General features: G+C 53.8%; 1 protein-coding gene across 9 annotated transcripts in view; it reads left to right on the forward strand.

Moving 5' to 3' along the window:
• SLC37A1 (solute carrier family 37 member 1) overlaps positions 1-16,918 on the forward strand; it is a gene marked incomplete at its 3' end in the record, with an annotated part of 66,881 nt that overhangs the window by 13,805 nt on the left and 36,158 nt on the right. For 3 of the 9 annotated variants that reach the window (XR_014022886.1, XM_081300684.1, XM_081300685.1), the window contains exons 1-3: positions 1,832-2,073; positions 5,464-5,668; positions 11,329-11,410. Coding sequence is in view for 8 of the 9 variants with exons in the window: in XM_081300684.1 (XP_081156810.1) it covers positions 5,613-5,668; positions 11,329-11,410 (138 nt within the window). Of the gene's footprint in view, positions 1-666; positions 886-924; positions 1,728-1,831; positions 2,074-5,463; positions 5,669-11,328; positions 11,411-16,918 lie in introns of those variants that run through there. The other 6 variants (XM_081300678.1, XM_081300683.1, XM_081300680.1 and 3 more) reach the window with 6 other exon arrangements.

Consider the following 16,918-nt stretch of genomic DNA (forward strand, 5'->3'; position numbering starts at 1 on the left):
AGAGAGAAAGAGACCTAGCCAAAGGGAAAGAGAAAACTGGAGCCCTGGGCTGCCTTCCTTGTGGGATATTGGCCAAGAGGCCTTCTGAAGCTGGCTCAAGAGCAGCTATAAGCTGGGCACATTTTCTTCCTGAGTGCAGAAGTCTTCTTAAAAGCCTAAATACGCTACCCAACTCTGCAAACAGCAGGGGATAGCACAGCATTCCTCAGACAGAGCAAGTCCTGAGGGTATACTGTGCAGCCTCCTCCAGACAGGCCTCAGGAAACAGCCTCAGGGTGCCTGGGCAGGGCTGGTGCGTCTGGATTTTACAGCCAGGCCTGGGATCAGGTGGCCGGCATCTTCCTGGAAAGTTTGCTTCCCGCCCCAGTTTGCTTTCCCAGGGAGTCTCTGGGCTGGGCTTGGATGCCATCCGTGTTGTACAGGGTTTCCCTAGGACATAATCAGACCCCGTACTCAGCTGTCCAGGGCCCGTTTTGGCCAGAGGCAAGCGCAGTTTGGAGAACAGTCGTTCCGGGATGAAATGGAAGCTTCTGCCAGGGCACCCCACCCATTGCTCTACACGTAGGCTTCTCCGCTGGCTGCAAGTGTCACACTCCCAGGTGTGATCCATGTTAGTTCCACGTAGCCATTTCCGTGTGCCCGCTTTTACTCTGTGGGATGCTAATCTTCATGATCCGATGTGACTTACTGTGTCGCGATAAGACAATAGGAACAAAAGCTAGAAGGCCAAGAAAGACCCTCTTTAGTGCCGGGGCTCTGTGGGAGTCCGGTCCTACCTCGCCGCCGCCGTTGCCTAGAAGCCTAAAAGCGGCCCTAAGGACAAAGGGCCGGCGGTGCTGAGGCCCGCGGAAGCTCGGGTCGGCGGGGGGTAGCCAACCCCAACCCGTAAGTGCCGGTGCGCCCGGCGGCCAGGAGGGCGCGCGGCAGGTGTGGGGACGCGGGACGGCCGCCGGGCAGCGCCACTCCGCGCGGGGCGCCCCCGCCTGCGTCCCCAGGGCGGTCTGGGACCCTGCGCTCTGGGCCGGGGTCCCGGAGGGCGGGAGAGGGAGGAGCCGCGCGAACCCGCCGCGGCCCGGGCCGGCGCCCCGCGGCCGGGGAAAGCGAAAGGGCGCGGGGCCTCTGCGCGCCGCAGGAAGTCGCGAGCAGGAAGCGCCCGCGGCGGGCGGTGCGGGGCGCGGGCCTCCCCGGCGCAGGTGGGAAGCGGCCGCGCGGGAGGCGCTGCGGCCCGACCCTCCCCGGCCGCACCTGCCGGCCGCCGCGCACCTGCGCCCGGGGCCGCGCTTCAGGCCGCGCGCTGCGGGCTCAGCTCTCGCCGCCTTCTTCCTGGAGGTTTGCTTTATTTGGAGGGCGGGGGGCGGGCGGCCTCCAGCTCTTTTCGTTGCGGAAAGTCTTTGAAGTAAGGGATCTAGAAGAGTGTCCCTAGGCGACCATGCCAGGCGTCTGGTGCTGGGTGACGCTGCTATTCCGGGAAAGTGGAGGCAGAGGGCGCGGTCTTGGCCCGGCAGCCAGTCGCTGAAGCCCCTGGCAGGGGTACGCCAAGCTATCCTGCCGGGTCCTTCCCCATCCCCGCCGGGCCGCCGTGACAGCTGGGGGTCTAGGGAGCCGACTGGAGGGGACCCGCGCATTGTCTGACGCGCGATGGGGACGTGGGCGTGCCGGCTGCCTTCACCTCCTCCCGGACCCGGCGATTGTATTGTGTGGGGAGGAGCCGGCCGAAAAGCCCTCGGGTAAGCTTGGAATCAGCACCTGGGCCTTCGGCTTGCTGGTGTGCTGAGCGGCTGTTCCCGGAGCCTCCTGGCCAACCCGAGTGACAGCGACCTTCTGCTTATTATAGAGGGCCGCTGGCCACCAACCTTCAGCCCTGGCGGCCCGCGCCCTGAGCCCAGTTCGGAGGAGGTGCTGTCTGCGGATCTGCATTAGAATTTAGGATCCTGGAAGCCCCTTCCCCCACCCCCAGGTTTCAATGCTAGAGGAGGGATTCCGAAGCCTGCCTTTCCCGGGTCTCCTGAGCTCACTGCCGGGAAGCTGCTGTCTGCGTGTCCTGGAACTTAAATTGTGTCAAGTTGTGAGTTGGTAAATAGACTCGATTTCCCCCACTCTTTCTTTATTCATGGCCTGGTGTTCTCTATGCTACAAAACCTAGGCTCTAAATGTCCTGTCCCAGCACCTGGTCTTGGGGCTGCACTTACAGCCCAAGTGAGGGATGTCTGTAGGCTGCCCACTGGGGTAGAGGCGTCTTGTCGAGTTGACAGAATTCAAATTCCTAGTTGTACTGGAGCCCAGGAAGAGTGATGGTGATCATTTCCTTAAAGCTTGGAGAGTGCTTGCCCTGGAGAGGGAGTTTTGTATTCTGTCTCTTGATTTTTAAAAAAAGAAAATTGCATTAAACTTTTTTTGGGGGATGCCTTGTTCCCCATTCATGTTTGCTCTTGCAATGAGACCCAGTCTTAAAATTTTTCAACTACGTAAATGATCTGAAATATCTGAGACTGTGGAGACTAAGTGTGACCATGTGACCGTGCCCTGGAAAGACCCTTTCAACATTATTCTTGCTATTACTCACTTTCAGCCTCCTCATCTGTCTCAGCAAGAGACCCAGAGGGCAGCCTCTGAGGGGAGGGACTGTGGGGGGCTCTCAGGTGTGTTTTCCCCTCTGCTCATCTATTTTGAGGAGCCTTTGACTAGGCTCTTTTGGAATAAGTCTAAGCCGTGCTCCTTCTGGGTTTTAGTGGAAACAGTGTTGGGACGTTTGCTAAAGTTGCTGTCTTGGACGGTGCAATGAAACTGCAATCAGATCCTTTTCTGGTAAATTCCAGGAAGAGTGATTTTTTAAAACTTTTGATGTATTTAGGCTGTGTGCCAAGACCAGAGTGCCACTCGCAATGTGCTCCCCTGCGGGGGCCCTCTGCAGGGCATGGGCAGGAGGAAGCACAGTGGAGGGAGGAGGCACCTAAGGCAAACAGGGCGACCTGGAATTTGTCCCACAATGTTGAGCCACCCAGGCGTGGTGCCTCCTTTCCTCGTTTTTTTCTCCCTGTGAAGTGAATGCCCTGACTCTTCTTCCAGGTGGCCTTGGGCTCTGTGAGGGCATGTCACCTTCATGACCTCCTTGGTCCTGGAGCCACCCATCCGGGAAACTGGGTTTCAGTGGGTGCTGCACAGCCAGGGCCCTCCAGGTGTCAAATCTCCCCTTGTCTACACCTCTAAGTGAGCTCACTGTGAGAATGTGTAGCATTTTGCTTCCACCCATCTCACAAGGGGAAGAACCCATAACAAGAAATCAAGGAGCTTCATTTTCCTGCCTATTTTTCAGTGCCTTCTGGTTCTCTGTTGTTAAAGACCCTACAGGCAGGGTTGAGGTATATTGCTGAATTGATGCAGTTGACAGTAGCATATTTTCAGACATACATGCATATAGAAGCATTTGGTGGAGGAAGAATTTGACTCTGGCCATCCATTTCCAGGCACTGTACAATTGAAACCAAATCTTTTACTATAAAGTCATCATTATAAAATAGTTTCTCCCAGTCCCAAACAGGGGCGCACTCATTTTGAGCAAAATTTTAGCAAAATATCATTTCAATCTAAAGATTTGAACAAAAGCAGTTTTAAAGATTTGCAGTCATTCATTCAATGTGAAGTGTTTGTTTTGTTTTGAGATGTAGTCTTTCCATGGATGGTTGCTTAGGCTGGCACCGACTCCAGAGTAATGAGGATTACAGGTACGCAACACCCTGCCTGGCTTCAGCATGAATCTGAGTGCTTATTTTGAGGTGGGAAATGGGAGCAGGGCCTTCACCTGCAACCCCCATCTTCTCTTGGGTTCAGCCCAAATCGCCCTGGCTGGTGATAATTGAGCAGGAACTGCATACCACAGGCTCTGTGTCAAAGGCTTCTGGGGATTATCTTTTTGTTTTTATAATGTTGTAGGAGTCATCAGGCCATCAGCCCCATTTTGGGGTGGAGAAGGTAAGAGAGCAGAAAGTTAAAAGACTGGCTGGGTTCGTGCAGCCCCAGGGCAGTGGTGGCAACAGGGAAGGTTTCCTGGTGTGATGAATGATTCATACCTGCTAAGGTCCTTGGCAGCCCTGGGGAAAGGTGCAGCTCTCCTAGGCAGAGCGGAGAGGCCTCACCAATGTCAGGAGGGGAGACAGGGGAGTGGAACTTCTGGATGAATGGTCTGCAAAGAATTTGAATTGCTTTGTAAACTGTGATAAAGAAATCGAAGAATGTGTGATTCTTTGGTTGTCTGCTGTGCTGGGGACTGAGCTATCACTGAGTCATGTCCCCAGCCTAGAATGTGCATTTTTAAAGAATGTTTTTAGTTTTAAATGGACACAATACCTTTATTTTGTTTATCTACTTTTATGTGGTGCTGGGGATTGAACCCAGGGCCTCACACATGCTAAGCAAGTGCTCTACCACTGAGCCCCAGCCCCAGCCCTAGGATGAGCATTTTTTGAAAGCTTGCTCTGGAAAAGGAGAGAGTGAATGTGGGGAACTATCCTGTTTTGAAAGACAGTGTGACAGCCCTATAAGCCTGGAGCTTGGCTTTGCCACAGGAGACCAGGCTTGGTGGCCGGGCCTCTTATCCACTCACGGGCCTCCCCCCATCCCTTCCTGTATTGTTTTCCTTCAGCTCCACCTTCAGAGGGGGACAACTTTCCAGCCTCACTTAATGCAGAGGTAGATATGGGGTGGAGTTCACAACCACCACACTCGTGCGTTTTGATTGAAATTACAAAGCCACAGCTAAGTGATTGATTAGCTCTGCCATTTTGTCCAGCCCACAGTCTTCTCTGTCTCCATGGCTCAAAGGTGGCCTTGTCCACAGTGGATGGAACTGAGAAAGTCTTGTGCCCTGCCATACTCTGAAAATGGGGCACATGATGGAACCTGTGGGTACACACTGGGTTTCTTGTGAACATCGTGGTTGGCCTGCATGGTGTGCTGGCTGAGAGTGCAGGGTTGACCTCCAGCAGAGTTGCAGATGGAGTGAGCACTACAGTTCCTTTTTGTACACCATGAGAGCATCTTGTGAAATTCATTTCCATGGGCTTTGCACAGACTGCCTCCTCGGGTGCTCTATTTCCAGCCAGTAGCCCTCAGCGTGGGGCTTCCTCTTTTTTTTTTTTTTTTTTCCTTTTTTGGTACCGGGGACTGAACTCAGGGGCACCCGACCACTGAGCCACATCCCCAGCCCTGTTTTGTATTTATTTAGAGACAGGGTCTCACTGAGTTGCTTAGGGCCTCATTAAATTGCTAAGGCTGGTTTTGAACTCACGATCCTCCTGTCTCAGCCTCCCAAACCGCTGGGATTACTGGCGTGCCCAGCTTGGGACTTCCTCTTGAACCAAAAGTCCAATTGTAATCCAGACTGGGTAGCACTGCCCTATATCTGTGTGGTCACCCAGGTGCCATTGTCAGAACCCCAGACTTGAATACCTCTTGCTCTCTCCTCAGAGTGCCACCCCCCTTTGGAGAGAAGCAGGGAGGAGACCCAGGACCCCGGGCACCCTGCACCTCTGCTTCCAGGCTGGGTGGGTGAAGACAGGGTCTGCAGCCACGATCTACAGCCTGTTGATGAAGCATCTTCTTCAGGGACACTGTAAATGGCTCGACTCCCTGCCGGCATCCGCTTCATCGTCTCCTTCTCCAGGGATCAGTGGTGAGTCCTGCTGGGTGCATGTGACACGGTGCGTGTGTGGGTGGGAGCCTCCGGTGCTGGGTGACTTTGTCCCATGTTAGAGCATGGGTGACTGGTTTCCTCTTTAGCGGTTAAGTTGCTGCTGGCCATGGAAGCAGTGGCCCAGAGCCCTGAGAGGCATCCTTCGCCTTTGGTACTGGTGTCAACAGATGGCACTGGGCTCTTTGGCAGTCTTCAATGTTTCTTTAACATCTCGGTCCCTATAGAAAATAGCCACTGACAACCAGCAAGACTGTGAAATGGCTATGGGTGGACTGAGCACAGCGACCCTGAGCCCAGAAGGGTGGGCTGGCTGGGGCCGAGCTTTCAGAGAACACAAATCCACACAGCTCCTGGCAGACCGAGTGCCACTCTGTGTTCCAAGAGCATCCCCCTTGCCAGCTCTGAGGCCGCTCCTCACAGTGGCTCCCAGGAAGCAGGTGGCAGGGCGGAGTCGGCTGTTGTCTGTCCTCCAGCCTCCCCTGCCAGCTTCCCCTGCAGATCCATGTCCAGAGGAAGAACCATCAGTCTCCTACCTTTTTACCATGAGTGCTGGGGGCTAACAAGGACAGATGAATGAGAGAGGGGACAGAACCAGTGGAGGAGAGGTTATAGGAAAGTGTGCTCAGAGGGGCATTTAAAATCGGGGGCTTATTATCATCTTACATAAGGGAAGGGGGAGGGGAGGCACAGATGAGAAAACAAATGGTTTTATGGAAAGATAAGTGGGCCACTGAGAGAGCCAGGGCAGGTGGGTGGGCAGGCCTGCTTCCGGTGGGGGAGGCTGCTCTTCTGTGGTGAGTACTGACCTTCCCCGCCGCTCCCTGGGGAGGGCTTGCTACAGTGGAGTTCTTCTGCGTTGGTTTGGGGGACTCTGCTTTTAGCAAAAAAGAGGTTTCAGGAGCTCAACTATCTTCTGCTCAAAATGATGCTCCTCACCACGGCCTGTTCTGGACCTGTTCTCCCGCACCCTCTGCAGTGTCCCAGGCCCTGCTGGCCGGTGGAGCAGCCGCAGACTCTCTCAGGTATGATTTGAAAATACCTGGGGGTCACTTCCCTGGCTGACTTATTTTATATCTACTGGGACTTGAGCCACCATCTTCAAATACTTAGTGTTTAGCTTCTTTGTTTTGTAACTTTGCATTGATGTAATTTCAAACCCCCAGAACTTACATTCTTTGAATTCTAAGTTGCATTCTTACAACATTCTAAGAATGTTACAAAGAACTATAGGACTCATATGGATCCCAGATGTTGCCATTTGGCTTCTTCCCTGTGTGTGCCGGCAGAGGTAGATAGGGTGTCACACACACTGCGTGTTCTAGCCCTCTTAAGAGTTGCAGAGATCAGACCCTTGTTTCTAAATATTTCCATGTCTACTTCCAATGAGCAACATGTTTTCTTGGGCTGGGGTGCAGCTCAAGGCGGGCACTTGCCTAGCTTGTGCAAGGGCGCAAGGCCCTGGGTTCTGTCCCCAGGACTGAAAAAGAAAATAAAAGAAAAAGAAATTCTCTTATATAACCTCAGCATGAAGAGCAAAATTGGGAATTGTAGCAGCTATAAAATAACATTATCTAATTCAGAGTCCACATGAAACACAATATCAAATGTCCAATAATGCCTTTGCTACTTCTCCCCTCGGGCTCCCACCAGGATCACGCCGGTGTTTAGTTGTCCCGTGGGTTTCATCTCCTTTTCTCTGGAACCATCCCTTGGCCTTTTCTCTCTTTGCGACCCAGATGCTCTTGAAGGACTCAGACCATTTATTTTATGGCTCATTCCTCGTTTTGGACGTGTCTGGTGTTTCCTCAGGGTCACACTCAGATGAGGCGTTTGGGGCAGAAATCCCACAGAGGGGAGCAGCTTTCTTGCTGGTGGAGAAGGAGCCCTAAGATGGGGTCAGGAGCTGGAGTGGATGAGGTGATATGGATTGGCACCCGGGCCCAGGGCGGACTCCTGGAGGTGGATGGGTACAGAAGTAGATGGATGTATTCTATGGGGCATGTGGTCTCAAGGACACTCCTGGGGTCCCTGGAGGTGCACCTCTGTCCTGGGTTGGCATGGTTGGGACTTGCTTGCTTGCTAGAAACTTGGGGTTAGCCCAGACATCGCTGTGGTTCTGTTGAAATGCTGTCATCAGGATGGCCGAGAGGGGTGCTGGGTGTGAGGAGCACGGGGTGCATTCACTCTTGGTCATGTTTGCCTCAGTCGAAACATGATCCAAAACAAAGTAAAAAGATTGCCTTTACCTAAAGCCACAGAAGGTCCTCTCTAGAGTCCTGGAGGCCACTGCAAAGTCAGGGTGTCAAGAGGCCCTCCCTGCCCCCTCCAGCTCCCAGCATTCCTGACATGCAGCCAGGTGGGCCACTGCCCCCGTGTGTGGTCACATGGCCCCCTCCCCATCTCCTTTCTTTTGAGGACACCCGCCATCAGATGAGGAGCCCACCCTCATCTGTATGACCTCACCTAAGCTAAGTACATCCTCAGAGACCCTAGCTCTGAATAAGGTGGCATTCCAAGTTGTGAGATGACCTGAGTTTTTGAAGGACACTATTTAGTTCCACAAAGAATGGATAAAAGGAAATAAATAGCATTTCAAACTCTTCATACATTATTTTAAAAACTGAAGATGAAATACTAAATGCAGAAGGGCTTCGGGAGGTCACTGGGACTTCAGTCACATTGTCCTGGTCAGTCTCGTGTGTGCTCCTGAGACTGGCCATGACCAGATGGCATCGGAAGAGCCAGCCTGAGCCTCTGCTGCAGTCACACCTTCTTGAAGGAGAAACCAAACCTCTGGCACTGGTTCCTCCCACTCCCCAAATCCTGCCGAGGACAGGGAGGAGGGACGAATCTGGAAACGGAGGAAGTAGGGCAGCCTGACCAGCCGTGAAGCCAGGGTTTCCTCCCCAGTCTCTAGGGAGTTCCACCTGCCCTGCAGTTGACCCTCCACGGACCCCCGGGGCCGTTCATCATCCAGTGCTTCATTTCTACACCACAGAACCTGGTTTCTGAGGTGGGGTTGCTTCCCCGTGTGGAGAGCTCTGTGTTTAGGGGGCAGGCAGACCCCTCCTGGGGAGCACCTCAGCCTGCATACCACCTGCCTGGTGCCACCTGCAGAAGGATTAGAGAAGCAGGGCAGGAACAGAGCTGGCCCCAGGTCTCATCCCGGACAGCCCTAGAGGCCAAGAACTCAGTGCGTGCTGGGGCTGGGCACTCTCCAGCCATCACCCCATTGAGGGGTAAGGGTGTTATTTCCAGGGTGCAGGGTAGTGGATGGAGGGCCTGAGCCTGCGGCCCACCTGCTGGGTCAAGCAGCCTTGTCAGTCTGTAGCCTGAGTTCAGGGTCAGGCTGCACAGCTCTGAGGTCCAGCGCTCCCACCACGCGCTCCAGGGAGAAGCTGTGCTGCACTGGCTTGCCAGGTGTTGGAGGAACTGAGAACTCTGTGTGTGCTTCTTGCAGAGATTTGAAAGGGGGCGGGGCAGGGACGCCTTGGGGCTCACAGGCCAGCTGTGGGCTGAAGCAGGTCTGGTCTGGTCGCTCCCGTGCCGGAACCTTCCCACGTGGTAGCTGAGGCACACATGGCAGTGCGGCAGTGCGTGTGGAGCGGTTTCAGACAGAGACTCCAGAGACTTCCGTGCTCTGCCCCAGGGGAGGTGGTCAGGCAGGAGGACATAGACCAGGCTTCTGCTGTGCATCCCTGCACTGTAGGCACGGCTCTTGTGCTTTGGGCTTCAGTGTAAACCACGCACTCATTTTTTAGAGTCTACTTTCTTCTCATCTGGTCATTGACGGGCTTGTGGGGGAGATCCTTGAGAAACCGTTGGTGTGTTTCCCTGAGGAAGGGAGAGCTGTGGGGCACTCTCCAGTCGGGAGCCAGTGCCTGGCTAGTCAGTTTGGTTTTCTCCTTTCCCCAAGGTCCCACCAGCCATTTTCCCACCTGACATAGGTCTTCATTATTATTTTTTAATCAGGAAACCCTTATCTGGCTTCTGATTTTTCTGGTAGCCAGAGGGGCAGGTACCCCTCAAATTCTAGGATCCTGAGTGTGATTCACAGAAAGCTTCCCTGGAGGAGCAAGTCACACATTGCAAACACGGTGGGTGGCAGGGATAATGATGCCAGCATCCCCGTGGGCAGGGACATGGGCAGGGATGAGGTCATTGTTGATTCCGATGGTTGCCACACGATTGAAGCCATTGGCCTCTCTGGGCCAGAGGCAGGACAGGTCTCAAGGTGGACAGTGCCAGACACCACAGCAGCAGCTTCCTGGCCGGAGCCCCTTTGCCTCACCTCCTGTCAAATGCTGTTCCTCCCGCCATTCCCTCCCCAGCAAGTCGTTTCCTGGGTGGGTTCCGCCTGTGGACTGGACTCAACCTCCGCCTCTTACTGCACTTCCTTTCCTCCTTCTGTCCCCCACGCTGCCCAGGCCTCCCCTTGCCCCTTGCTCCTGGCCGTGGCTGCGTGCCAGTGTCTTTCTGTCATGGGCCTCCCTCAGAGCTGGCCGGCGCTGCTGCCTCTCCCTCCTGAAGGTCAGTCAAGTGTCCTGTCGGCCTTGCCCATGTGCCTCTGGGGTGCAGAGACTAAACAGCCTTAAAATGAGCATGATCTGAAGTGCCTGGGACAGCAGGCGACACCAAGGCCTTCTAGCTAACTATTTGTTGTAAACTAACTAACCCCACCTTCACGTCTGCTCTGCAAATACTCTGTTCTTCATCTGAGTCCCAAATTTCTCTTTAGTTACAGTTTTTTTTAATTGACAAATGTGGTATTTTGATCTAATAATAAATAGGTATTTGGCCTCTGCCCCTGATCCGTGGCATACAGCTCCAGAATCCTAAAACGATGTCTTCTTGTCTGCTAGTGAGGTGACTGGTGGCTGAGGGCTCCTGATCTTCTCAGGATGGGGACAGGTTGCCAAGGGGACAACTGTGTGATCAGAGGGTTGAAACGTGGATCACAACCCCTGCGGGAGGAGAGAGGCTGAGGTCACTTGATTGCCAGCAGCAGTGATGTAATCGGCCATGACCAACAAAGCCTCCAGGTGCTGCACACAGGGCTGCAGGGTGGTGTGGGCATGGAACCTCGCCCTCTCCTGCCCCTACGCAGCGTCTCTTCCAGCGGCATCCCTTGTAATAGCTTCATGACAAAGGGGCAGAGGCTCGCAAAGTGCTGCAGTGATACCCGAACCTGAGGGGAGGTGGTGGTAACGCGGACTTATGACCAGTTGGTCACAACCTGGGACTTGTTGACCTCTGAAGCTGAGGCCGTCTTCTGCCACGGAGCCCTCGGCCTGTGGGACCCAAGGACCCCTGCAGGCAGGCAGAGTCAGCAGGAGTTGGAGTGCAGTGCAGAAGCCCCCCTTGGTGTCCACTGAGAACCGCTAGATGCAGGGACAGCCCCACGTGTGCTGTCCAGAGTGGCGTGGGGCGGGAGGGTAAGGGTGGGAAAAGCCGGTTTCTCCTCTTATGACATTTAAATGGTTTCAGTTCAGACAAGTGGCCGTGCGGATTTGTTTTAGGTCGTGCTGTTGCGGTGATGCGTGAGCAGGGCCAACGGCTGATTCAGGGCAGGAGGCGTGCAGGGCGGGCTCCCCCAGCCGTCTCACGCCGCCTCCTCCTCCGCCTGTGCTCTGTTCCAGGTACAGGGCCTTCATTTTCGTCCTGACATTTCTGCTGTACGCCAGTTTCCACTTATCCCGAAAGCCCATCAGCATAGTGAAGGTAAGAAACAACCCAGATCACTCTATTTCATATCCTGCCTAAACTCTCCTTGGGGAACCAGCTACTCAGGAAGTTTGAGGGAGGTGAGGCGCACAGTGGGCAGAGAGAAAATAAATGGTCAGAAATAGGTTTTTTGCTGCGGTTTTTGGTTTTTTGCCCCTACATTCCCTTTTCAGAAATTTAGACCTTTAAAATGTTTCTAGGCTTTATAATTTTAGAGTTATTATGCTTGTATAAGTTAGCAGTTCCAGAATTTTCTAGATTATTTAAATATTTACTTATGCAAATTTTCTTTCCAAGTACATCTAATTCTAAGTGGTTTCCCAAATTGCTTCAGCCCTGAGTCTCCCACCGAGGTGGTTCTCTGTGACTCTCCCACCGAGGTGGTTCTCTGTGACTCTCCGACCCTGTGTGAGGGGCGGGCGGGAAGCTGTTGAACAGGTATCCCAGTAGATCTGAGGAAGACCAAAGCAGACATTCCTCCATAATGACCGGTCCCTCCTCCTGCCCACACCGTCTGCAGGCTTGGATGGCCTTTGACTCTTGCTGTAGAAGGAGCCAGGAATCTGCCGTGGCAACAGCCCATGTGCAGCTCAAAGGCCCCTCGCTTACCTTTCCGCAGCTGCAGGCACCAGGTCCAGGATTGTGACCCTGCGACCTTGCAGCCAGCTTCCTCCCCTCCCGCAGGGCCAGGCAGACAGCTGCCCTGCAAGTCCTCTGGGCAGTGGGAGGCAGCACCCAGGCCTCTACTTCTGTGGCAGGTCTGCATCCCTCCCCAGTGCCTTTACCTAGGTGTCAGGTGCTCAGTGACTCAAAACCTTCTCCAACTCCCCCAGACCCTTGGGAGCCGGAGTTTCTGCACTAGTTACTAGTTACTGACTGGGATATTCGCAGACCTGTAAGCACATGGTTTTCAGGAGAGCTAGAGATTAGAAAAGAGGCGACGGCCTTAGTAAAATCTCACGTCAGCAGCAACAGCCCCTGGAAGTGTGAATGCTGCTACTTCTTGTCCTTTTGGTTAGAGAAATTCACAGACAGCTCAAGAAAGTAGCAGATTACAAAAATGGAAGAGACCCCTGCAGAGGGAGTGAGCATGCGGAGCTGGAAGGCCCAGTCATGGGGGCCCTTGTAGGGCTTCGAGATTGACCTGGGAAGATCTGGGTGGATCATGGGGGAGTGACCGCCTCCAGTACCAGATGGAGGGATGCAGCATCACCCTGAGGCCACCCACCTCTCGGGCATGTAAGGCAGGGCTGGCCAGTGGAGGGCCCCAGGGTCAGGAAGTGGCCCTTGGACTCCATCCGATGGCCACCAGCATCCCCGTCTGGCCAGGAAGGGATGTGAGCATGGTTTATGTCCACTCTGCCAGCTCCTGTCAAGGCCCCACCCTGACTCTGGTGTGCAGGAGTGTCCCCTCCTAGGCTCCTAGGGCTTACTGAGGAGGGGTCTTGTGTTAGGCTCTTAGGTCAGTATTTCATAAGAAGCAATAACTGCAGCGGAGGGCCCCCCTGCTGTGACAGGGTGCTCACGTGCTTTGTTCATGGTCCTCACAGCAATCCTGTGAGAATCCTTCCCAGGAAGCCAGGCCTCCCTGCAGGGCTGGGGCTCACTCAGGCAACACTGGTGGCTTCCCTGACTCCGGGTCCCTCTTTAATCACTCTACCTCAGGGTCTCCAGGACATTTAATCACCTCAGTATGGTCAGTGTCTCAGCCAGGTTTTCTTTAACACCCAGAATTTCTGATTTGGCACCACGGGGCTACCTGGGTATGGATTGGCCGTATGCTGAATCTTATGGGCTTCTTTGCCTTTTAAGATGGATAAAAATACACTCCCCACATAACTCGGACTTTACGCTCCTTGTGAAGTTTCACAGGCTTTAGCTCATGTTATAAATAACAGCAGAGAAGCTGGAATCAGTAAGGATTCTGTTGACCCAAGGAACAGTTTGAATAATTATCTAAAGCTTGCATTTCTAGAGTTGTTATGAACAGAACTTACCTGCTTACTTGAAATTGGTCAGCAGGGCTTGTAAATGATAAAGTGATTCATGGTTTATAACTCATTTACAGAATAACATGGCCTCTCAGGCCAGGTTTAGACTTGACTGTAATCACTGCTGATTAAGTTTATTTATCTCTGATTAAAAACTGTGTATATAAAAATGATGACATGAGCAGGGCTTGGACCGTGGTGGTGTCACACACAACCCTTGTCCCTTTTCCTGCTGCTCCACCCGCATCCTGCCTTGTGACTTGAGGCAGGTGTCCACCCAGGCTGCTAGGGAGGTGAGGTCTGCACCCTCCTACCAGCAGAGACCTTTCGGGGACCCTTTTCCCCCAGGCCTGGCAGGGAGCTTCTCAGACAGCTAAGCTGCTGGTCCCTGGACAAAGGCAGAAATGGGGACATTGCTTAGAGTGTGCCCAACCCTCTCCACCGACACAAGAGCTGTGAGAAGAAAACTTTAAAATATTCAGAGTCAGACGGACAGCAGGAGGTCTGAAAAGTCAGAAGCCGCACTATGTCTTTGGGCATAAGCTCTCTCTCTAGCACCCTGAGCTCCCTGGGTCTCCCTGGGTTGACGTTTGAACAGAAGGCAGTCCAAGAGACGTTTCAGCAGGGATTTTTTTAATTGAATAAAATCTTAAAGTTTAAAGGATGTCTAGGAAGTCATCACTAAAGAAAGTGTGGAAAAGATAACATGTTTTGCTGAAATGAAAATGTGAAAAAGCTTAACATGTTTTTAAATATCAGCTGAGTTATTAAGATATTGCATGAAAATAGACAAAATGGTCTACAAAATAGAGAATATGGCGTATTTGAAGGTGATGAGAAAAGTGTAGGTGTTTATGTACCTGGTTTGGGTGTGGGGATGGAAGCCAGGCCCCCGTGCTGGATCTGCACACACTCCCCCCAGCCCCACGCCTGCTCAGCGTAGCTTACTTAGTGTTGGTGTTGGCACAACTGGGTATTCATCTACAGGACAAAAAGTTTCACTCCCTATCTTGATAATAATTATAACTAATCATAATAATAAATGGGTGACTACATATTTAAATGTAATAAATACAAAACAAAAATCCAAGAACAAGACTGCTTGTCTTAGGAGTATGAATTAGGAAACCCAGAGGAACAGTGGACGAAGGGCATGAACAGGCAGTTCACAGGCCCGGAATCCACACTCCAAGAGACGCGTGAACCACATTCAAGTTTGTTAGAATTCACAGATGCAGGTTCAGGTCACAAGATGGCTTTCTGAGCTCAGCGGGCACACTGGGAGCCTTCCCCTGTCGGTGGTGGTGTATGGAAGAACTCCAGTCGTCAGGGTGTTTGGACAGTATTCTGGGAACACCTACTGAAAGCCCCGGTACAGCTGCCTGATCCTGAGCCCTGTCAAGGGCCAGTGACACAGAGAGGTGCTGTCTGTATATGACCCGTCTTTACAGCAGCCCTGGGACTCAGACACTGTCATGCCAGCTCCAGAGCTGGGAGTGCAGCTGCGGTCGCCCAGGGCAGGACAGGCACAGTGGTCCACAGCAGCTGCCTGTCTGCAGACGTAGCCTGTGCCCCTGACCAGATGTCAGGCCATGCTCCTCAGGTGACAGCGCCAGGAAGCTTTTTCTGCTGGTGTGTGAATAAATAGATCACTTCTACTCTGTTGTATTTTCTGGGGGTGGTCCTCCCCAGAACATTACATGATGAAGGAGTATGTGAAGATGTGTACCAAGCGGTGGTCTGCAGAATTCCATTTTCTTGCTTCTGCCTAAGGCTGCATCAGACACCTCAGGTTAGCCCTGCAGACAGTTCCCCCTGGTCCTGGCAGTGTGCCCTTCTGTCCTTTTGTCAGGGAGCTGGACAGGAGAGCCTGCAGGCTGTGGCCAGGTGGGCTTCTCAGCTTCTGTAAGAAGAGGCTGGGAAGAATGGGCATGGACACCCGACTTCTGGAGGAGCAAAGAGCAGTAGGAAATCAGGGGAGGGACAGGGAAAGGAAGGTACAGGAACCCTCAGGTCTCTCCTGATCCTGATCCCTGGGTGCAGCAGGTGGCCCAGGGGGAAGCAGGCAGGTGATAGCATGGATTAGCCGGACGGGGAGGCCGGTACAGCCCGGGAAAGCTGTTTGGAGGTGACGACATTGCATGTGTGAAGCGGAGCTCTGGGCTGGTTTTAGGGCAGTGTTTAAGTGACGGGCAGCCCAGTGGTGATGTCGGAGCATGTTACCCAGAGCAGCCATGTGCATGGACCCTGCCAGGGCTCAGTCACTGGTACCCGGGTAAGCAGGCTGTGGACCTGGTGTCCAGCCTGGCTGGCCATGGCTGGGCAAGGGCTGCCTTTCAGAGGGGACTGCTCCCTCCTGAAGGAGGTGGACAGGACTTCTGGCTGCCACCTACTGGTGACCAGAGTGGCCCCTTGCCCTCTGCGGTGCCCCACGGTGAAGCCAGCTTTCCATGCCATGTCAGCCCCTGCCTCTCAGGCTCCAGCTTACTGAGGTCCCCCTGAGGGACACTTGCCTGACCACAAGAACCCCTCCTTCCTGCCCTTGCTCACACCTGACGGACTGGTTCATCTGAGCTCTTCTTATTAAAGAAGCCACAGGACAGGAGAGAGTGCGGAGGCCACCAGGGAGGGGCCACCTGTGACAGAGCAAGTTGCTTGTTCCTCAGTTTCCCCACAGCCAGGTGGCCCCAGCTGTGACGGTTGTTCTAGGGAATGTGGCAGGAAGCCCCTGCCCACGTCCCCTCTCTGCCTCCTGACCACAACTTGCCTGTCCCCGGGTCTGCAGCCCAAGGGCTGTGCTCAGCCATGGTGCTCACCATCACCATCCCAGTGACTGTTGTGCAAGTGAGCAGCGGCCTGACTGCAGTGGGGGACGCTGAAGCAGGATAGTGAGTGACCTGCTCTCCCTGTCAGTCTTTGGCAAGCTCCCTACCTCGCCCTCCTTGGCCCCAGGGTTGCTGGCTGGTCTTGAGGACCCCATGGTGGACTGGTGGCCTCCTAAGCCAGGCATGATTTTAAAACTGGGGTATGATTTGTCCATAGTAAACTACTCAGGTGTTGGGTGTCTGGCTGACAAACCTTGGCCTGCATCTGGGTGTCCAGCACCCAGGTCAGGGATCCGGCCCCGTCCAGCTCCCTGAAGGCCCCCTGTCCCTGTCTCCTTGACCCCTGTCCCTGTCTCCTTGACCCTCCTCTGGGAACCACAAGTCTCACAGCCAGCCCTGAGCACTCATCTGCCTTTTCTTCACAGAGATGGAATCATACAGAGGGAGCTTCTTAATGTGGCACGGCCTGGGGCGTGTTCTTTCTTGTGGTTGTACAGTTGTCTGCATCCGACAAAACGGACCTGCTGCTTCCCTTGTGGGCAGTGAAGGGAATGGCAGGCCATCCTCAGCCCCGACCCCAAGGACACCCGCCCCTTGGTGGCTGTGTGAATGCTCGTTACTTACACGTGTGTGTAGGAGTGGGACTGCTGGTGAGCCTCCCCACGGCGGCTCCCAAGGCCCTTGCAGAC

The sequence above is a fragment of the Spermophilus citellus genome (genome assembly GCF_964194105.1).
Source record: "Spermophilus citellus genome assembly, chromosome: 7".
Lineage (NCBI taxonomy): Eukaryota > Metazoa > Chordata > Mammalia > Rodentia > Sciuridae > Spermophilus > Spermophilus citellus.